At 40.2% G+C, this 23,943-nt stretch overlaps 2 protein-coding genes across 4 annotated transcripts in view; one reads left to right on the forward strand and one right to left on the reverse strand.

The window, feature by feature from the left end:
- Positions 1–3,009, reverse strand: part of LOC124289707 (E3 ubiquitin-protein ligase TRIM9-like) — a 189,592-nt gene extending 186,583 nt beyond the window's left edge. For both annotated transcript variants that reach the window (XM_046726335.1, XM_046726334.1), the window contains exon 1: positions 2,116–3,009. In XM_046726335.1, coding sequence (XP_046582291.1) covers positions 2,116–2,883 — 768 coding nt within the window. In that variant the 5' untranslated portion in view covers positions 2,884–3,009. The remainder of the gene's footprint in view (positions 1–2,115) is intronic.
- Positions 3,010–3,116: 107 nt separating this feature from the next.
- LOC124289690 (L-2-hydroxyglutarate dehydrogenase, mitochondrial-like) lies at positions 3,117–16,395 on the forward strand. Of its 2 annotated transcripts, none has more exons than XM_046726316.1 (9): positions 3,117–3,247; positions 4,925–5,052; positions 5,493–5,644; positions 6,365–6,496; positions 7,262–7,465; positions 8,857–9,024; positions 9,219–9,376; positions 9,573–9,704; positions 16,193–16,395. In XM_046726316.1, the coding sequence occupies exons 1-9, from the start codon at positions 3,132–3,134 to the stop codon at positions 16,386–16,388; spliced, it is 1,386 nt and encodes a 461-aa protein (XP_046582272.1). In that variant the 5' UTR covers positions 3,117–3,131; the 3' UTR covers positions 16,389–16,395. The 2 variants fall into 2 exon arrangements, with proteins under 2 accessions (XP_046582272.1, XP_046582273.1); XM_046726317.1 differs by having other exon boundaries at positions 4,928–5,052.
- Positions 16,396–23,943: the final 7,548 nt, after the last annotated feature.

The raw sequence follows: 23,943 nt of genomic DNA on the forward strand, positions 1-23,943 counted from the left end.
CCAGCTATGCTTGTTTCTCAGTGAACTGAAAGGCCCAGTGTACTGAGATTACCAGTGCAACATATTTAAGGAAGTAGGAAGTTCATATTTGGTTTGACATTTTACTTGAATCATGTGTACTTTAAAAAAGACAGCACATAATATTTTAATCTGTACTTCTAAGATCAAAGTGTGGAGTTGAGTGAAGACTGAACATGTATTATATTTATCAATAGGTGTTCATTGTATAGTCAAGGTGGAAAAAGGCAAGCTTTTGTTGTATCCCAGTAAAGAGTACAACAGTGTTCTTCACAAGATCAAAGCTTGATATAATCACTACACCCTGACTTTATTCAAAATATCCCTTTGCATGAGGTACTCAAAGTAGAGACATCTTCACTTTCATAAATGCATTACAAAAAGAAAGAAGGTGTTTAATGTACTATTCATGGTTGAGATGTATCTGTATCCAGATAAAATGCAGAACAACGCGATTGATAAGATAGGTATGCTTCCAATAAAACCACATCATTCTTCCTTAAACTTTTATATGTTACAAAGTTGTATAATGTACATATTCATCGTTGTTTCTCAGTTTATATCTTTAATATTCAAGTGAACAATGTAATTCCCAATATAAAAGCTTGATAAAGGCAATGCCCATTTATTCCACATCCATAATCCTTACAAGAAGAATTAATATTTTAGAACATGCAATATGACTTGTCATCAACATTCAATACCAAATTTATCATTCCCATCATGCATGATCAATAAAAGCCAAAGCCAGATTTCCAACACATTTTCTACCAGCTAACCAAATATGACAGTTGGTGTGACTAAAGGGTCTTTTGTTTGGGGCTGTTCCAGGTGTTAGGGTTCAGTGAAACCCCTCAGAGGACTGGCTGGACCCTAGCTGTGGCGCCATACACAATAGAGTACAGTCACAGTCAGGGCTTGGCTGGTCACAGAGGGTGTGGGTTCACATCCACTCATACATCTTCTCCATACTCAGTTGGGAATTGCCATGATTAATATCTGACTTAATAGAAAATCTAATCAAAGATCCTAAAATTAGACCTTACATTTCAACTCAAGCAAATCCTACCTTATGTTTGGATATTTCAAAAGAAAAACTCATCATAAATATTCTATTACATTTGAATCATAATGCTCATTTCATTCGAACAATACACCTATAGTGCTGACCACATGTATAGATGGAGATATTTCTTTATCATCTAATAATGCAGTAACCATCAGTCTTATGAATCTGAACTTTTCTGTACAGCAATAGGCTAAGATGTAGCCAATGCATGTTATGGTTTTATTGAACAAGTCAGCAATGCATTCGTTCAGTATGAATGGAATTAAATCCTGTCAGAGTGTTTTTATCGTAAATCCACTCTGGGTTGAGGCCTGGCACAGAAAGGGAATGTATTTATTACAAATGATCACCACTTCAGCATATATTTCACATTAAATACACAATATATCTCTGCTATACTACTTTCTGACATGCTATACAGTAATGCCAATCATCAGGCATGGCATTGAAATGACTGATGTTTGTCATGAAATCCATACCACTTTTCCTTCCAGGCCATTGTACTCCTTCAGTGACTTTCAGGAAGTTGTGTATTGCATGTCAGTCATGACAACATAAACCAGCAATATACAGACAGACAATTAAGGGTACCAAACTAGAGGTGAAATTTAAAGCTCAATAGATGAAAAGCAAACTTTCTTTGTGAGATCACATGACTGATTTATATCAAGGTTGTCAAATTAAAAATCTTTGTGACACTGCAGTCATAATAAAGAACAGTCATTATAAAGACCCTTCGTGCACTGTATTACAAGACCAGTTCATTCATCACACAAGCTGCTAAATACCTGCCCGTGTAACGAATCTGATTTACACATGCTCGTATATTGCGTGTCAATAAATACATCAATTTCAAATACACATGTACACCATGGTGTTTACTGGTCCATGGGTTAACATACAAGGCCGTGTGGCTTGTATATACTGGACAGGGGGACCTAATCTATAAGGGTTTATGTATTAGGATTAGGGGATGCACAGCGTTCTAGGAAGTGGGTTTGGGGTTTAATCATAACAATGAGACTTACCTTCGACCCTTTACACAAAGCCCCTAAAGCTTGTACATCATGAGTAGTATGGCGTCCTTCCTGAGAACAGGTAAAACACACAGGTATTTTACATCCAGTGCAAAACATGCTCAACTGCTCCTCCGAATGTTCATAACATTTAGCATCCTTCGATTTGTTTTTGGCCCTGAGGATCGTCTTTCCCTGGGCAGGGGCGACCAGATTATGTTTTGCCAGTGACCCTCGGGACGGGTGACAACTATCGCGACAGGTATCACAGTAGAACACCTCGCATTGCTCACACATAGTTGTAGCGTTGGAACTGCCATTTTCACAAAGTTCACATTTAATCTCTACATGCTTTTGTTGGGTGTATTTATCCACGATCGCTTCTAGAACACGATGTGGGGGTAGTGCATGAGCCCCAGAGTCGTCAAGAAACACAAGCTTGTGACACAGGGGACACTTAATTCCATAGGTGCAACTCTGTAGCGTCTGGGTAAAGATGTTGGCCAGACTTGGGGTACCCACGTAGCTTGATGGTCGGCTATTACATACTACCCCGCTGTCAGTTTCCGAAACGATGCTGACTTTGTCAATTTCAGGAAAGTCAACGGTGTCGTTGATTACCTGGGTGCCGTCTTCGCTACATGTTACTTGCGGAATCAACTGCTGAGCAGGTTCCTGCAGATTGACAGCACAAGCCATGCAGAAAGAGTGTGTACAGGGAAATAAAACTGGTTTAGTAAAAAATCGTCGACAGATCGGACACTTCAACTCTTCCTCCATTTCCTCACACCTTGCCACTGAGGTGCTTTCCGCCTTATTCCAACCAAGCGGTACACAAGCGTGCGATTCTCGGCTCTCTCCGCTACAGAACAGTAAACAAGGCGGACTCAACCGAACGCCGGCGAACTCGCGCAGGTGCCCGTCGGCATTTCACGAGAAAACATTCCATTGCAAATCTCAAAGCGGTTGCCTCCCCTTATACGATAGGAATAGAAGGTTGAGAATAGCGTGAAGTCATATCGGTCATTATGGCTGCTTCCATCGTAAGGGGACGGTTGTTGCAGAGTTCGTGGGCACGATTATGCGAATATTTCCCGCACTCTAGCAGTTGCATTTGGCAGACACACAGACATGCTAGTTCAGGGTATGGCAGACACGTGATCAACCGTTGACATGTCATTAATATCCACAGATCTGTTACCAGATTGGAAAAAGATTCATTGATCAGAAAGATGAGAAGCAGGACTTAGAGGACATAGAACTACCTTCTATATATTATACGTGTTGACTGCCATCAGGAAGACTGAAGAAAACAGTATTATGTCAGACGTACACGTGCATTGCATGTGGCAGCTTCTCGTCACACCATAAATGTCCATGCAAGGATTTCTTGCCATCATCTGTAGCCACGTCTCATGTTTACAAATCACATATCTCATATTCAGTATCAGCCCTCATATTGAACACTTATTTGAAAATGTCAGTGATTTTGAATTAGGACATATTGTGTTGGATCTTTGTCTTTATTCCAGTACTCACAAGGCCACAGGATCATCATGATTTTACTGAATATATGATATTTTCAATATGATAAACGATTCCTTTCAAATTTTGATGTCTATCTTTTTATCAAATCTGAAAAAAGAAATGTGCAGTGGAAGTGCGCCGACAATCAAATATTCATTTTCTGTACAATTTATTGGACCTGCAATATGCAGCACATTAAATAAAAGTAAATATGACCAAACACCTGCACATTTGTCTAAAATAGTTCACACCTGGCCAGCCCTCATTTCTATTCACAAAGCCTTGGAAATATCCTAGTGACAACTGAAAGAGTGCCTTTCATTTTAAGACACAACTAATTAATTGAGTTTTAAGGGAATGGAACAGATAACAAAATCAGCCAACCCTCTTTACTAATTAGTTTTTTAGAAGCGAGAGCATAGCTATCAGTAATATGTCTGTTGTGCCTGGTAATTAACGCACACAGAACACTGGGATAATAACACACCAATATATGCCAGACCTCAGCAGATAGGAAATAGACTGATCTACATTTCAGCTTAGGTCACATTAACTTTACTACACCTAATCCAACTATTCTTTCCAATAAAGTTGCAAAGCCTATGAACTGATAATTATTGGGTACCTCAGGATTGTGTTGTTCACATGCTCACTGGATCCTTTAGTTACTTATCACTAAAAAAGCTTCATTTAAAACAAGACAAGCACATGAAAAACTTGTTAAAGAATCTTCATCTTTGAAGAAATGAATTCTCTTTTGCATTGCCTTAGGAATGAACTTTTCTTTCTTGAGTAAACAACATGAAAAGAGAAATACTTTTTTTTTGAGTTTGAAATCTCCATTAAAGTTGTAATGTTTATGCACTTAGACTTGGGGCATGCATGGTTTTGCCTGTGTTTGTAATGGTACAAAATGGAAAACATGTCAGAGTAAGAAGTAAATTTAATGAATAATTATTGATTTAGTTCAATCAGTGTTTAAACATAAAACTTTATACAATGTAATATAATATTCACAAAAGTATTAAAGTAATGCCAATTCCTCATGAAGGATGAAAAATGTAATGATTTGATTTTCTATAGATTAGATTGTAAGTTGTATTCCCACCATTGCCTCACTGTGGGCCCCTCCTTGAGGAGAAGGAATTGATTAAGAAATGTCATCTTTTCTTGTGACTCAAACATGTGTGAATGGATCCTGGCATTTTAATTCTCACTGCTTCAATTTAACATCTGAACCTAAGCCACATCAAATTCCACTCCTTGATTGCTCACATCAGTTTCAATATTTCAGTAGCCAAACCTCAGAGTATGACGTCATCATCGTCGGAGGGGGGATTGTGGGCATGGCCACAGCAAGGGAGTTGAAAATGAGACATCCTCAACTTTCGTTTGCTGTGGTTGAAAAAGAAAATATCTTGGGTAATCTATTTTTTTCCTCCTTTTGATGATAACCCATTTGTGTTCAGTTGATATAAAGAATTCTATGTGATGAAAACCTTATACTCCACTTCAGTTAGAGATTGATACACATAAGGTTGACAGAGTTACCTACCTTGTTGCATTTGTTTGCAACTGTGAGATGTGTGCTGTTTCAAACACATTTTGAGCGGTACTTGTGTGGTGTTGTGTATAATGTAGAACAATTCTTAGGTTTGATCATCATTGAAAGTGATGATGAAATGAAACATGCATAAAATCATCCAATGGGTTACACACACACACACACACACACACACACACACACACATTGGTAAAGTAAGCTGAGCTTATGGAGCTTCATATATCAGTTGTATTAATCCTAATACATACACCAATCCTCACACACACAATAAGGTGAAATAAATGTATCATTGCTTCAGCTGCCCACCAAAGTGGCAACAACAGTGGTGTGGTACATGCAGGTATCTATTATACCCCCGGGACCCTCAAGGCCAAGTTGTGTGTGGAGGGACTTGAACTTGCGTATAAGTACTGTGATGAACATAATGTGCCATACAAGAAAGTTGGCAAGGTCAGTATGCAATAGTCAAAGAGTTGCATTCTACCATTTGTTTATGGTAATGTTACAGTTAGCATGGCTAGCCACAATCCCAGAAGCTCAGTGTAGTAAAATGTGTTCCTGCGAAGAAAGAAAAGGTAATGATGGTCCATACACCAAGGTAATATCTGCAGTAATGACATACCAATAATTTGGGGTGGTATGTGCATGATTTAAGAATTAACTTTTAATTTGTACAATTCATAGTGGACACTTAAAATGAAAAAGGTTTGTGAAAATATTTGACCAGTGGGACATCAATAGCTGCTGCAACAGTGTTAGTGTCTTTGTTTCTGCTGAATTATGACCTCTTGAAGACTGTAAGCTGGTGTTTGTTGTCATTAGGGTTTGCATCCATCATCCATGTTGGGGTAAGAGGGTCAAGTGTTGGCTTGTCATGCTGAAGACCAGGGGTTTGACTCCCAACAACAGTATAATGTTACAGGCTGAAGTACCTTGTGATAGGACTGGAATAATTGCAAAAACTGGTTTGAAACAGTATGATGTTGGAGGCTGGGGTACCTTGTGATATGGCTTTAATAATTGCTAGGGCTGGTTTAAACCATGCTCACTCTCAAGCTTGTACTTGTTGCAAGAGTGCATCAAAAATATTTTGCATGTGTTCTCAACCCAAATGTTTAGGATAAATAATTGTTGATGTTCTTAATTAAACAGCGATTGTGATATTTTCAGCTGATTGTGGCTGTAGAGACTGATGAAATTCCTCGACTAGACAAACTGTATGAGCGAGGACTTGAAAACGGTGTCAAGGATTTGCGAGTGCTTGGACCAGATGAAATCAAGGACATAGAACCCAACTGTGTGGTAGGTGAGAACCAACCTAGTACAATTGAACAAATCTTCACGCACAGGATGGTCTTTGCCTGTAATGGGCTGGGCACTTGCATATGAAAGAATATTTCCCCTCTTTTGGACAAACAGGTTAAACCAGTATGGTATTCGTTTTTAAACTTGGAAAATGCATTCTGCGTGTCATGCTTTATTCAGTAGACACTGCTTTTGATTCACTATGTGTCTTGTGTAAGAAAAACACCAAAAACTGTAAGTATCAAGCATTGTCAATCACATTTTCATCATTTATTCATCCTTATAACATTTTCAGTAATTTACACGTCATTGATGTTCATGATGTCGATCACTGGATTGTCTGATCCAGACTCCATTATTTACAGACTGCCACCATATTGCTGTGTGTGGCATTAAACAACAAACAATCAAAACATGCATAATGATTATCCATTTCTCACAACAGGAATTGATGTAAAGCACATATTTCTCATTTATCATACCTAGAAATAGCAGTACTGTAATGACACAGTTGCATCCCTACAACCCACCTCAACCACTGCCTGCCTCTTAAGTTGCTAATGGCAGATGCTTGCATGCATTAATCTCACAACAGAAAGTCAGCATTAATCTTTACTGATGTGTCATAGAAGTTGCAACGAATAATATGGAACTAATTGTGAAAGATATGTAATGTTTAACAACTGTACAGCATTACAATCCATTAGAAGTTAACCTCCAAGATAAAATAAGATACCATGTTTTGGTTTCCATTCCCTACAGGGCCTTAAAGCCATCCATTCACCAAATACTGGCATTGTAGACTGGGGAGTAGTCACCAGGGATTATGGGAAAACATTTGAGAAACTTGGCGGCCATGTGTACACAAACTATGAAGTGACCAAGTTTGATGTATCCAGTGAGAGTAGTGAAGGAAGCACTGGTGGCTTGCAGTACCCAGTCACAATATCTGGCAAAGGTCCCCAAGTAAGTTGAGGTTATTAGATGAGTGAATTGTGCTGAGTTTAGCTTTAATCAGTAAACTTAAGAAAGTGAGATGATACACCAAATCCTACTTCAGAATACCTTTGGTTTGATTTTTTTAAAGGTCACATGCAACCAAAAGATCAAGCATAATTAAAACACATTTATCACTTATTCATGACATATAATATACATTGCTGATTATGAAAAAACATATAAAAAAAATTATAAGCGTACAATCGCAAAACAAAAGTGCAATATTTTGTACTTCGGTTTAGTTCCCAAGAAATGAACCAGCCGGGATTCCGAACCCAGTCAGAGCGGGTGGGTGTGCACTCAAGTGTAACGACTGGTTCATTTGCAGATGCCCTCATGGCTCATTGTGTGTGTATATATAGAGATGTTGGGTTTTGTAAATACATGCTCATTTTTTGTGTATAACATTTTGCAATCAACAGACATCATAACATGTCATGTGTACAAGTATCACGCCTGCCTGTCTGTGTAATTACTAATGTGACAGAGACCGAACTCGGGCCATAAATCAATGTGTTTTGTTTATGGTGTATAGCCTGATAGGTGTTAAGTTCAAATTGCATGTGGTCAGTGATCGAAGTTGTGTATTGAATATTGTCATTAGCAGACAAATTCTGTCAATGCTAAATAATGACATTGCTTTTAAGTATTGAACTGAGAAAGTGACTCGGTAAGAAGAACGTGTGGTGAAATAGACAAATGAAATTATATAAACAGTTAAATCGGTAATCTACTGTCATAACATATAAAAAAGCTCGCTCCTGTGAAATATCAACAAAACATTAGAAAAATAGCTCACACCAAACAACCCGCTTCCAAGCTGCGCGAACCTATTTCACTGCACATGTGCTATGAGCGCAGGGCAGCCCAGCTGTTGACACCACTTTTCCCCCAAAGCGCTGGGGGAAAATTAGTGAATCGTTTGAACTCCGATTTCGCGTGTGTTTTTTCATCGCGTTATTTTTCAACTTTATAAGTTGAATTTGTATTTTGGATGATTTGTTTCGCTAAGTCCATACCGAAAGGTATCAGAATCTACAAAGTTGTGTTTTACGTTGCATGTGACCTTTCAGTGTAAAGTTTCAAACACTTTGACTGGTTCGTGGTACCCCAGCAATCATCACTGGTGATCACACTAAGTAAAGTGTAACCTTGTAAATTAGGCAGGTGATACCTGTCTCAATCTTGTTAGACAGCCTATAGATAGTTACACAATTGAGAATTCTGGCTCTACATCCAGTGATATTCTGTGGTTTTGATTAAATACCTCTCATCACTTAATGCCCCTTTTCTGCAAGTTAAAATGTTTCAGTTCAAATATTTTAGTCAAGTGTGTGGTGGTATAAATTTCTGTCCAGAATGCTGCCTTGAGATGTAAATATGTGGTGACGTGTGGTGGTCTGCAGTCTGACAAGCTGGCAGAGAAATCCGGATGCAACAGGGAACCAAGGATTGTGCCTTTCCGAGGAGAATACCTGGAACTCATACCTGAGAAATGTGACCTGGTGCGGGGAAATATCTACCCTGTATGTAGAAGAAACATTTTTAGGTCAATTTTGGACCACTATTTTTACCTAAACACCACATACTTTTGTCTGTCTGGTAAATACTGCTATTTTGCATTCTAGAAGCTGTTGCTTTTTTTCTGCTTTTTCTGTATCAGTTTCCTGTTTCACTGATGTTTGAAAATGGAATTTCTATTGTCATATTAATCTTTTAGGTTCCTGATCCTCGTTTTCCTTTCTTGGGTGTTCACTTCACACCGCGTATGGATGGGAATGTGTGGCTAGGCCCGAATGCAGTTCTGGCCTTCAAGAGAGAGGGATATGGATACACGGAAATAAACATTCCTGAACTAGCAGATGCTCTTAGCTTCAGGTATCATTCTCAATTGACTTGTACAAATTGAAAATACACCTGCCACCTTTGAAAATGACTTGATAAAGAGCACATAATTAAATAGAGTAGTACACAATGTACAGTTGCACTGCCAAATGCAGAAGGTAGATGTACATATACAAATATAGGATTTGAAACTTGCTTTTAATCTCTAAACCTTTGTGTTTGTTTCCAGAGGCTTAAGGAAACTGGCATGGCGACATTTAGGATATGGGGTGAAAGAAATGTATAAGGGGATCTATTACAGGGCCCAGGTCAAACAGCTACAGAGATTTGTGCCTTCATTGAAGTTCTCTGATGTCATAAGGTAAAGTTGTTCAGTTGAAAAACCCAATAAAACATTTATGAAACATGAACCTTTATCATGATAGGAAGATAAGAAGAGTCATATGGAGAGTCATCATCACTTAATTTCACTTAACCCATTGTGATGTAAAGCAGTTGGATAATGAAATGTGAATTGGTATAAATACATTGTAAAACCATGTCACATAAAACTAACTTGACAACATTAATGGACAGAATTATACCATGGAATTTAAGAGTAATTACCGTATATAACCGTAGATAAGCTGAATTTTGATTGTTGTGAATAATGATGACTGAAGTTATAAACATCGGAGGATAAACTTGGGTAATTGAATATGGATTTATTTTTCCTTATCCTGACTCATGTTTTTACTGCTTATCTCCCTTCTCCTTTTTCGACGGTAACATGGAAATTTGAATCCCCTACTTCCCTGAAGAATCGTAAAATCACTCACCCACGAGTTGCCTCCCTATTCCTGCCAAAGCTGTCACATGTGACTTGACCACAGCTCTCATCACTCTCTCCTTCATCGCCCAAGCAGACGGTTAGACGGTCACTATGGGTCCCTATTGTGGCTAATATCTTTCCTATTTCGGCCTATCTATCCAAATTAAGGCTGTGAAAATATTCTTCATGTCATTTTCAACGTCCATTTTTGAATTTTCACACTCCATTTGAGATGACACATGGTAGCATGTAAACATGCAGGCTATGTATGTCAGCGGCTGATCCACACCCTGTGTGTCCTTTCTGTGTCAAACATTCGTAATAAATATTGTGCACCTTTATCACAATTTCAATTTAATAAATATTTGTTAGCACGTTTACGCAAGGTCATGGAGAAAGACAGGCGTGACAGCAGGTAGGTGCAGATAAGGGTGGCTCTCAGACATCTGACTTGTTTGAGAATTGTTTTTGAGATTCCCTCCGGGGTCTCTCCCCCGTCTCTGTCACTCTTACAGAGACAGCTACACGACCTCTCTCTAAGGGGAAGTCCCCTCTTAGGGAGGAGACTGAACTACAGAGGCTGGTTAAGAAAAAGAGATCAGCTGCTTCGTCTAAGAAATCATCAACGTCGAAGACAACATCATCACATCATTCATCCAGATCTACTAGACCAACCAAGTCTCCCAGTGAGACTACATTGTTCGAGAATGCCTTGATGGCATGAGATGATATAGACACATCACCACCGGTTCTCGAACCACAGATAACTGTGATAACTTCACAGCAGACGATGACAACTAACGCCTCAGGGTTTGTGAACCCTGGTTCGCTAAAACAACCATCAACTGTTCCAGCGTCAAAGAGAAAGCAGTCATCTCAACGTAGACCTTCTTCCACACCATCAGGGTTCGGGAACCTGTTGATCAGCTCTACAAGATTCATTGAAGGGTTCGCGAATCCGCCAGTCAAAAATCAACCAGTCGCCTCAGTCTACTGATTCTACACGTCTCTACATGGTTCACGAAAGGGTTCGCGAGAGATATAGAGTCCGCGAATGCATCGCGAACCCATCTATGTAGACAAACTCAAATAAAAAGTGTCACCAGTGAAGCAGTACACCTTCATTAACATTCGTGAACCCTCTGGACAAGTCAGGTTACAGTTGGATCAAGACTTTGTGGTGACCGTTTCCAGACAAGTTGTATACAATAACTACAACAACAACGTTCAACTGAATCACATCATCCTCTCAACCACTCTACTCCAACGGACTCTATAGGCGACTTCATTTAAGACAAAAGCAACGGCCTCAGATGTTAGCGTCCACGAAGTGGTAGATGCATCTGTCTGCACAGACTCAGAGGTCTTATTATGGATTGCGGAGGGTCTACCGATAGCATCGCCGACGCATAACTCCAACCCAGCAGAGACCTACGGCATTGGAAGGAAGATTTAGATACGCTGATGATCCCTCCAAGGAAGCTGATATAGCAGGTCCCGTCAAATCTCAAGTCAGCGTTCGCGAACGCTACCAAATCTCAAGGGCAACATACTCCGGCGTTTAATGTGAGCAAATTTCCCTTACACAACATGAAACCTTTCTTCAAGGCACCGGACATAGAGTCACTGAGAAGTGGAAGTTGTCATCTAAGTCACGCAGTTATAGAGTGGAAGATAAGAAGCTGGCATATCTAGACACGACTACGAGGTCTCTCTTCGAGTTGGTTAGGTCCCGGGCCATCATTGAAGCCTTGATCAACACCTTCCAGAACTTTAAGACAGAGACTGAAAGAATAATCTTATCAGCACTCGTCACACATAAGAAGGACCGGGAATTTTTGTCCGACCACCTTGCTTCTACGTTGGTGGGCTTGACCTTACTTCAGCGTCAAGGACTCCTCTCCACCTGCAGCTGGCAAGACTATTACACAAAGTCTATACTACGTAAACCTTGGGCAGCGCGCCAACTCTATTTGATGGCAGTATTGATCAGCGTCTTGGGAAGTATGCAAGGACTCCAAGGATCAAATGTTGATCAGATCCATGCAGGTTCTGAACGACTGGTCTGTTCCACCCTCAGTCATTCGTGTACAACCATCAACCTTGGATGGACGTCAAGGTTATTACTGGGAGAATTGGAGAACTACAACGTATCAACTTGACAGAGACCATTGACTCGCTTTTAGCGAAAAATGCCATAGAGATCCTAGATCAACGCAGTCTCAGTTCCGGAATTTATTCTCCAATTTTGCTAGTAGCGAAAAAGAACTCCAAGGAGAAGTCCTGCCTCATCTACAACATGAAGTGTTTCAACTTAAATGATCTACTAAAACCGGACAAGTTCAAGATGCTGCACTTACCACAATTGCGACATCTAATCAGACCCAATGACTACCTAGCCAGCATAGATCTACAAGATGTCTACCTGCAGTTCCCTATACATCCGGCCTCGAGGAAGTATCTGCGATTCCTGTATCAAGAGCAGTACTATCAGTGGAGGGTCCTCCCCTGCGGAACCTCGACCCTCCATGGCTAGTTAGAGATGTAACAAAACCCATTGTTGCGTTTCTACATCAAAGGGGATTTTGCAGTGCGTTTTACCTTGACGTCGGCATACAGGCACATCAACTAACAGATCAACTTAGACGTCAACTACAGTATACAATCCAGTTACAAACGTAACTGGGCTGGCAGATTGCAGTTACGACCACTTCAACGCTTCCTACGACTTCATCTCAACAGTGTGCAGAAGATATCTATCCCTCAGCACCTGAAGTCATGTCTACTCTGGTGGACAGACAAGTCGAATGTCTGTGACAGGACTTATTTGCAAGAGCTGGCCTACAATCTACATCTCTTCGTCGATGCATCTCTACAAGGATGGAGAGTGCACTTCAACGAAAAGTTTGCATCTCGAACATGGTGCAAAGACCTTGCACATAAATCAACTGGAATTCAAGGTGGTTATCGAGGCAGTTCAACTCTGGGTGCATCTATTAAAGCATCAAGTCCTTATGATTAACACAGACAACACAACAGTAGCCTTCTACATAAATCTCCAAGGCTCAACGCCTCTACTGCAACTAACGTTATGAGCAAAGGGGCAAAGAACGTCTTAGCTGACGCCTTATCCAGACCGGTAAGACCATAACCCACAGAATGGATGCTTCACCTGGAAGCGTTCCAACTGCTAACAGTAGACCAAGGCTGTTCTCTCATAGATCTGTTTGCGACTCGCTTCAACTATCAGGTTGCGGCCTTCGTCTAACCAGTACCAGATCCACAAGCATGGGCTCTCGATACTCTAGCCATATCTTGGGAGGGACTGAATGGATACGCATTCCCGACACCGATCCTATTATGCCAAGTTCTACACAAGATCACCCAGACCAAAGTCCTACGAGTTTAGTCGCGCCTAACTGGCCAGCGAGAACTTGGTTTCCAGAACTCCTTCAGCTCTTATGAAAACCAATGCTACGTCTACCAGATTGGCTGAATCTGCTGATCCACCCTGACACAAAACAACCTCATGGCAACCCAATGGCACTCCGGCTACACGCATGGAACATATTACGCACTGCCCGAGACGAAGAGGGTACTCCACCAGAGCAGCTAAGGCAGTTACACTGGCCTTAAGACGATCAACTCGATACTTCTATGATGGTTAGTGGAAGAGTTTCGACCAGTTTGCGTACCTGAACTCGTCACCCTATTGAGGTAATTTAAATTAGAAGACCAACAGCAAAAGTTTAGAGCTCCAGCATGGGACCTCTACATAGTGCTGGATCATCTTACCAGCAACGACTATGAACCACTAAGAGACACAACTTTTGAATTGCTAACCCAAAAGACATTATTCCTCCTTGCCTTAGCTACAGCGGATAGGATGTCAGAAATACACGCCCTTGACTACGGACGAACTAAGTTCGACTCTGGAGAGCATGCTGCAGTCCATCTGGGACTAAAATTGGATTTTATAGCTAAGAATCAACTACCTGGAGAACCAGATCGTCAATTCCACGTACCGGCATTGTCTTCATTCCTCTGACAACATGACACAGAAGACTTGTCATTATGCCCAGTCAGAGCTTTAAAAATCTACTTACAACGGACTGCTACAAAAGGAGGAAATTCAAACGTCTCTTTATACAGCTATCACCTGCCATGACTATTGAAGTCTCACGAACTACCATCTCGTATTGGATCAGAGCTGTCATCCTACGAGCCTACAAAGCAGCAGGGCTGGACCCTCCTGGAGCCTCCAACCCACACAAAGCTAGAGCATTAGCCTTGACACTCGCCCTACATGGGAATCGCTTTATCATCCATCATTCATCATCCATCATGGAAGGCTGCTTTTGGAAATTGGACACTGTGTTTGCCAACCATTATCTTCGAGACATCACTACAGAAGATGTATCCAGTATCTATGAGGTTGGCCCTCCTGTAGTAGCGCAACAACTCATGATTCCAGCTAGAATATGAGAAACTCACCCTTATCACACAGACTCGTTGATGCTAAGGTAACAGACACGTTGCCGTCGGCGGAGAGTCCATGTTCCCCTGTCTTACAAGATAAGTCAGTGCATGAGTGATATAGACTCAGTTATGGTTATACCCTTGCCTTAACATATGGGTCGCGATTCAGTTTCGGTAATAGCCCTTACCTTAACATATGGATCGTTATAGATAACTAGACATCGAGGTGTACTAGATTATCTAAAAATCCATGAAATCTGCACGATTTACTTCTTTTATAAGAGATATGATCCCTGATTTGACATCAACATCCCAGGAAGCTGCAAGGAAGAGTTCCCATAGGGTATATGATCAGACACTATTAATCACAGTCACAGTGAATCCCATTAGGTGGCTGACCCGCCGCTTATTCCGTTGGATTCGGTAAGCAATAAAGCATGAGTCAGGATAAGGAAAAATATGTAAAGTTTATGGTAAAATTGATATTTTATACTTATCCTGACTCATGATCTAAAGCCCTCCCAACCATCCCTCTCAGCACTATGGGCTTCACTGTAAGACCTAGTGTGAGCTTTATCAGGAGAGAGTGATGAGAGCGGGGCTCAAGTCACATGGGACAGATTTGGTGGGAAAAGGGAGGCAACTCGTTGGGTGAGTGATTTTACGATTCTTCAGGGTACTAAGGTATTCAAGATTCCACGTAACCGTTGAAAGGAGAAGGGAGATAAGCAATAAAGCATGGGTCACGATAAGTATACAATTTGAATTTTATCATAAAAATAATATGTTGACACTATTTCCGATGACTGATCATGATGAAAAGATAAGTGAAGGTTGGGAGGTCGGCTTATGTATGGAACATACCATTTTGATACTGATTTTAAGGGTCAATTTAGGGGGTTGGCTTATCTATGGGATCAGCTTATCTACGTTAATATATGGTATGTTTATAACAGTTAACATGAACATGTGTGCAGTGAACCTTGTAAGTCTGATTGGGGGCGGTGGGGTAGCCTAGTGGTTAAAGCGTTGGCTCGTCACGCCGAGGACCCGGGTTCGATTCCCCACATGGGCACAATGTGTTAAGCCCATTTCTGGTGTCCCCCGCCGTGATATTGCTGGAATATTGCTAAAAGCGGCGTAAAACTCAACTCAGTCAGTCAGTCAGTAAGTCTGATTGTAAGACCTGATTGATCCAGAATCGCTTGTGTGGATGACTGGTGCTTACTAGTGATTCGCTAATCAGGATCTAGGTTAGAATTGGTCTTTAGCGACTCATGCTTGTCATACCAAAGAGATCAGGTGGTTAAGCATTTTGACTTGTATAAGGAATGTCATTGTATCCCAATTGCACGGATTGATGGTCATGAAGTAAATTACTGGATTATCTGGTCCAGACTCAATAGTTTAGAGTTGATACAGCTGGAATGTTGCTGAGCATGTCAAACAAAGAAACCAAATGATGATTCAGGAAAATAATAGTTCTTACTTGAGAATGTGGCCATTGACTTAAAGTATGTACATCTATCTTGAAGTAGATTGTGCATTTGTGTCTCCAGGGGACCAACAGGGGTGAGAGCACAGGGTTTGGACAGAGAGGGGAACCTTATAGAAGACTTTGTGTTTGACAAGGGTCAAGGAGATCTTGCTAGCCGCATCCTCCATGTACGTAATGCTCCATCACCAGCTGCTACCTCATCCCTTGCCATTGCCAAGATGGTGGCCGATAAGTGTAAGGAGACATTCAGCTTGTGATGGGAAAGGAATGGGAAGAAAAGGGCCTCTAGGATTGTGGGTTGGAATACAGTAATGATGTTCGTGCTATACTGTGATTTATGTATTTATCAGGATATGACCCACACTTGTCACAGGCAGCATGTTAGATTTGTAACCATTATTTAACACTATTGATTTAAACTTTCATAATTGGTGTACCATGGTTGATTTTGAAAAACAATGTCGTTATTTCTATCAGATGTCTCACAAATGATTGCCTTTTTCATATTTCTTACATAATATCTGTGATTTTTCCTTATCCTGACTCATGCTCTTTTGCTTGTCTCCTTCCTCTTGCGAACATAGTGGAACACTTGTATCTCCCTAATTGAAGTTCCCTTCAATGTAAAATCACTAATTAGTACACCACGAGTTACCTCCCTTCCACAAGCGCGGGAACGAGGGCGCCACCTCTACCCATGTGCCTCACTCTCTCCTTCTTCGCCCAGTGAGCTGGACGTGAGAGCGCCGGTGTCTCCGACACACTATATCCTTTGATTATATTTAGTTAGTTACCTCAGATAGAGATCTATAGAGGTTTAGCTAGTATCTTCAACAATTATATATTGATATTTAGTCGTGTTTCTACTGTTTATGCACGGACGCCGTGCTGTTGCAGTGGATTACGTTGATAAAATTCTGTACTGTTGCACATTACGCTTTTTATTCTGCTGCTGATCCGCATTTAATATGCCCTAGCTGTACTGCGCCATGTTTCATGTGATTCACGTTGCAGTTAAGCGATACTAATTTATCCAATTCTACCTTTAATAAATAATTACTTTTGCGTTTGAGACGCCGCAGCAGATAGGTCACGATGCAGAGTCTAGCATGACTGATACACCTGAACCCTCGCCAGTCTACTGCTGTTGGTCCACCCTCCCGCCTGGGTTTCCGCTAGAATGGTGGAGAGGCGTGGACGAGTCCGCCGCCTTCCAAGAAGCCGCCCTGCTTCCCCAGACATCCCTTCGTCGCGACTGAGGGGTATTCAACGAAGTCTACTAGAACTTTCTCAGCCGAGATTGTTCTCATCGCAGATTTGGGCCTGTATGATGATCAGCCGATCATCATTCCTGATGTACATCAAAGAATGACTGATGTCGGCAACAGTGATGTCAGCGCAGATCAACATTCGATGATCTTCCTGAGGGTCCCGCCGCTACCAACACTCAACGCAGACTTCGCACCCCAGGGCAGCGCCGAATTCTGAGGGGAATTCAACGTAAGTCTACTAGGACTTTCTCAACCGAGATTGTTCCAGCCGCTGAACTTGGCCTCTACGATGATCAGCCGATCATCATCCTCGACGTATGAGACAAGTAGCGACCGGGTGACAGCTACAATGACATCAGCAGAGATCGCCATGCAGCCTGATGTCTCTACACTGATGTCAGACGACTTACCTGAGGGCCCCACCACTAACAGCGCAGAGATGGCACCGACTACTTCGCCGCAGACCATCCCAGACGAAGCTACTACGGCAAATCATGGTCGCGGATGGAGGGTCACTACAGACTGGAGAAGCAGCCAGCCCAGAGTACGAGCCTTCGCGAAGGCTCCAACTTAGACAACACTCTAGAGGCACCTCCAGTCAACGTAGCAGCTAAGACGATGCAGCCTTCGCGAAGGAAGTCGCGAGACCACCTTGACGAAGGACCCAGATGAACAGCCTTCGGAAGGCCTTCGCTGGGCGGATAGATCATCACATTCCTCGGCTTCATCCTTAGATGCAGACTCAGCCACCAGACCTCACGGAAGCCTTCGCGAAGCTCAAATCGCCGTTCCCCAGCACCGAACGCAGAGGAAGCTTCGCGAAGGCTCATGGCGAAGGCGTTCGGAAGGCGTTCGCGAAGGCATTCGCGAAGGCACTCGGGAAGGACACCCGAATATAGATCGTCATTTAACAGAGTCAAGGGACTACTCAAGAGCTTCGCGAAGCTGTCAATAGTCTCCGATCTCCTCGTACATCACCACATCGATCGCCTCACAGGTTACCACACAAGTCTGCACACAAGTCTACATCACCTTCCTAGAGTGGCAGTACGACGCAGACATACCTGATGAAGGAAGACGACGCAGATGCTATCACCCTACCTCCGATCGACCCGATTGCTGCGGTAGCACAGAATCTAGACATAGCATCCCATAAAGCCACAAAAAGTTCAGACACCATAATTGCCGAACTTTCACGCCTAGAAGTTTTCCACGCACAACATGGACCCCTTCTTCAAGGCTTAAGACATCGATGAAAACTACAAGTTGATCATCGATATCAACAATAAGAACTACAATCGTAAATTGGTTCAGTTGAATCCATGACGAGACGTATGTTCGTTGGCCTAAATAGATCGAGAACGATCATTGAGACACTTATCACCAGATTTCGTAACACGACTTCTGAAAATGATAAGATGATCCACTCGGCCCTACTTATGCAGAACCAGCAAGTCCCAGGCCGCCTCCCGCGAAGGAGCTAGAGCCTCACCAGCTACAAGGGACGTCGCGGGAGGAGAAGCGCTTCGCCGACCCCACATCCTGTTAAACACAGAGGCCATTCGCGAAGCAAGCGCTCTATATATATATATATATATATATATATATATTCTAATCGGACTTTGATTCTCGATACCTTCGCGAAGGTCGCGAAGGCTAAGTGGCTCCAAGTCTACTTCACCAGTAGATCTAGAAGGGATACTTCGAGAGCTTCGTGAAGTCTCCGGCGTTCACCGAGGAAGTCTCCTCCAAGGTCTCCATATACTCAGCCACTCGTCATATATAGCTACTCCTCAGTCCGTTCAAGACATCGCATAAGTTGTCTATCAACTGTATGCCAGATGCCGTCTATAAGCCTACGCGAAGACAATTGCACAGGCTATTTATAAACACAGAACGTCGCTGTATTAATTTGTCAACGACGTTTCATAGATCTTCACAGAAATCAACTATTCCGTATAAATTGCTAGTATATGCAATCCCGGACGACGATACGATTATCTACATGCGTGACCATTACGCATATCTGCAGACAATTCAATATCGAAATTGAACAGCAGCCTTGTTACAGCGAGTATAACTCATAATCGTCAACATTTCTGAGAAGAAATATGTACAACAAATTCAGCTTTAATTCTACAATTATGACGATACATTCATGTATACAGTCTACAAGCTGACAACTTACAAGTTATTGTACCTTTATATATAAAGAAGTCGGAATTATATTCAAAACTGAAGTACTTTCACGACAGCCAGGAAAATAACCTACCCAGCATTAATATTACAGAGCAAGGTATTTTGCGCCGAAGCTTTCGCGTTTACCATTAATCCTCGAAACACGTGGTCACTCGGGTAACTTCGGGAAGTTACGATGAAGACCGATGATTGTTCTAATATCAACGACGGCACTATATTATACAAGGTTCCTTTTCCTGCTACACCGGTGACATCACAGCGCGGGTACTCTACAGAATCAAAATGCCTTATTCTGATTGGACCTCGATGAACAACGCCCTACACAGAGGTCGAGCATAGTTCACAGTTCAAGACATAGGCTGCAAGTGACAACTTTATATCAATGAACGAGCAAGCCTCCTTACAGCCCAGTTAACCTGAACCTTCATGATTAGGCTGCTTTCTTCAGGTTAGAGACCTCCCCTGTCAAGTTTAGACAAGGGCACAGCAGTCAGGCGATTTTACATAAAGTTCATCGAGGACACAAACTCCCCGTTGTGTGCACATACATCGTCAAGGACATCGCAACGATTTACCTAGACGACGTGATACAAGTGGATCGAAATCCACAGCGTTTCAGACTACACCTGAATTTCATCATCAAGCTACTAACACAACTAGATGGTTAGTAAACCTACTAAGTTTCTGTTTGGAGAATAAACGGAAGTTTCACGTACCAACTTGGGGATATGAATATAGTGTTACAACACCTCACAAGTGAGGTTTATGAACATGCCTGGATGACATACTTGGACTCCATGATACGATGATGCTATCACGCTGGCCAGCAAGAGCACTGTAAATTTATCTCCACCAAACCAAACAGGAAGAAAAAATACAACAGATTTTTCCTCTATCATCAACTTACGCAGAGTGTAGTCTCACGTACTATATCTCCGTTTGGATCAGAACTGTCATACTACGTGCATACAAGACAGATGGACCTAATCCGACCCTCCATGAGCTTTAATACTCTTGATATTAGAGCCCTAACTTCTACAATTTCATCTACACAAATGTTATTTGAAATAATGGAGGGTTTATTACTGTAGATCCGATATGGTGGTTGCCAACCATTATCTGAGAGATATCACCACCGAGGACATCTCAGGTATCCACCAATTGATCCCATGGTCCTTGCACAACAGTTGACAGTTTCTCGGAGAAGATAAGTCAATCTTACAGATTTTACTTATCTTATAACAGTACTAAATAGCTTCATGCTATATATAATTTGCTTAAGCCTCGTTTTTATCATCACAGTGGTTACATGATAAATGCATTAGCTAACAAACTCTACAGAGTTTTTTTGGCTATTATATACGTAGCTTAAGTCAAGTATATTTTAAGCATAGTACTATACTCATATTGTAAAAATACATTAGCTAACAAACTCACGGAGTTTTGCTATTATATAGGTAGCTTAAGCTCATTCATATCTTAAGCTCAGTACTATGTTTATATCATATAACTATATTAGCTAACAAACTCTAAAGAGCTTTTGCTATTTGGCTTAAGTTTCATCATATCTTAAGCAATATGGTTACATTATAACATGTATTAGCTAACAAACTCTATGGAGTTTTTTGCTATTATATATGTAACTTAAGCTTATTCATATCTTAAGTTTAGTACTATGTTTATAGCATATAGGTATATTAGCTATCAAAACTCTAAAAGAGTTTTTGCTATTATATATTGGGCTTAAGTTTTCATCATATTTTAAGCTTTATGGTTACATTATATCATGTATTAGCTAACAAACTCTAACGGAGTTTTTGCTATACATATGTAGCTTAAGGTTTCTTCATATCTTAAGCTCAATACTATGTTGATACCATATAAGTATATTAGCTATTAAAACTCTAAAAGGTTTTTGTTATTATATATTTAGCTTAAGGTTTACTTCATATCTTAAGCTCAATACTAGGTCTAAATCAACATAATAAAATGTATTAGCTATCAAACTCTACGGAGTTTTACTATTATATATATATAGCTTAAGTTTAATCATATCTTAAGCTCAGTACTATGTTTATAACATAAAAGTATATTAGTTAATAAACTCTAAGGAGTTTTTGTTATATACATTTAGCTTAAGTCTAATCATATCTTAAGCTTAGTACCATGGTTACATTATAAATCTATTAGCTAATAAGCTCTACAGAGTTTTTATTATTGTATATGTAGCTTAAGTTAATTATATCTTAAGCACAGTACTATACTCATATTGTAAAAATATATTAGCTAACAAACTTTACTAAGTTTGGCTATTATATATGTAGCTTAAGTTAATTATATCTTAAGCACAGTACTATACTCATATTGTAAAAATATATTAGCTAACAAACTTTACTAAGTTTATTATTATATATGTAGCTTAAGTTAATTATATCTTAAGCACAGTACTATACTCATATTGTAAAAATATATTAGCTAACAAACTATACTAAGTTTGGCTATTATATATGTAGCTTAAGTTAATTATATCTTAAGCACAGTATTATACTCATATTGTAAAAATATATTAGCTAACAAACTCTACTAAGTTTTATTATTATATATGTAGCTTAAGATAATTATATCTTAAGCACAATACTATACTCATATTGTAAAATGTATTAGCTAACAAACTCTACAAAGTTTGCTGTTATATATATAGCTAAGCTTATTCATATCTTAAGCTCAGCACTGTCTATATCATATAAATATTTTAACTAACAAACCCTAAAGAGGTTTGTTATTATATAATTAGCTTAAAATTAATCATATTTTAAGCTTAGTGCTATGTTTATATCTTAAAGTATTTTAGCTAACAAACTCTAAGGAGTTTATACTAAGATATTAACAAGCTTAAGTCTATTAGTCTTAAGCATTGTATTAATATTATATATACTTATCATAATAAGTACATTGTAATAACCTCTATATGGCAGCTGATAAGCTGGCAGCAGGAATTCATCAGTTCAATGCCTTTATGAAGTTCTCATAGGGTTATTACAATCATCACAGTTCAAATCACTAATTATTAAAATCCAAAGTATTATATATTCCCACCTCCGCCTGTTGGATTCTACAAGCAAGAAGAGCATGAGTCAGGATAAGGAAAAATATGTAATTTTTGAGTAAAATTGATATTTTATACTTATCCTGACTCATGAGGTCAGCCCTCCCATCCTCCCCAAATAACACTTTGGATTTCCTGTAAATTCAAATGTTGGGCTCAGTATATGAGGAGAGAGTGAGGCACATGGGTAGAGGGTGGCTCTGCTCTGCTCCCAGCTTGTGGAAGGGAGGTAACTCGTGGTGTACTAATTAGTGATTTTACATTGAAGGGAACTTCAATTAGGGAGATACAAGTGTTCCACTATGTTCAAGCAAGAGGAAGGAGACAAGCAAAAGAGCATGAGTCAGGATAAGTATAAAATATCAATTTTACTCAAAAATTACATATATAGTTTTATGAAGTTTACTTCTGTAGTTATCTGAAGAGCCCTGGAATGAAACTTGGTATGTACTGTGATATATATGGATGTCAACTTCTATACAGAGAATTTCCATGTGTCTTGTTGAACCAAGATTATATCTTGATTTTGTATAATACATGTATACCCTTTGTAAAATATCTTTTTTCTTTTCTTTTATATTCCAAACCATGTAGGTACTTAAAAATATGACGCCTAATTATACTTTATGTGGAAAAGCTGTGTAACCTGAGTAATGTCCCTTTGTACATAACATAACCAACTTTAATCCTCTGGATGTAGATCCAGACTAATTGGAGTTTCACTGGATATTCAAGGAAACAGACAAAATATGATTAGAATGTGACAGTTTGTATGTGTTTGAACATGCCGTTGACAGTGATCTAAGATATAAATGTGCAGTAGGTCTGGAGCCTAGATGCAAGCTTTAATCAGACTTGCTTGGACTGTGAAGTAGTCAGCCTTGTCTTCCTGTTCAAGTTACACTGCTATGTTGGTGCATATCATTGTCTTTTAATAAAGCATGGGCATACCTAGACATCTCTGCTAACTAAAACCCTCAGAAACATGGCACTTGCTCCATATTGTGCAACAATAGGAGCTGAGCAACATCATCGTGTATCTGGGAAGGAGCAGAAGCATATTTTGAATATTACAGGTATAAAAAATGTACAGACTATTTGTTTAATGGTCTTGGGAGAGTCTAGGTCAGAATACATCAAAAGTAAACTTTCCTTGTCATGACAATATATTGGGTCGTCGGTCTCATTGACTTAGTTGATTGCATGTAACCTATTACATCACGTTGACAATAAAAT

Source organism: Haliotis rubra, unplaced genomic scaffold, assembly GCF_003918875.1.
Source record: "Haliotis rubra isolate DU_JTF1 unplaced genomic scaffold, ASM391887v1 Scf447, whole genome shotgun sequence".
Lineage (NCBI taxonomy): Eukaryota > Metazoa > Mollusca > Gastropoda > Lepetellida > Haliotidae > Haliotis > Haliotis rubra.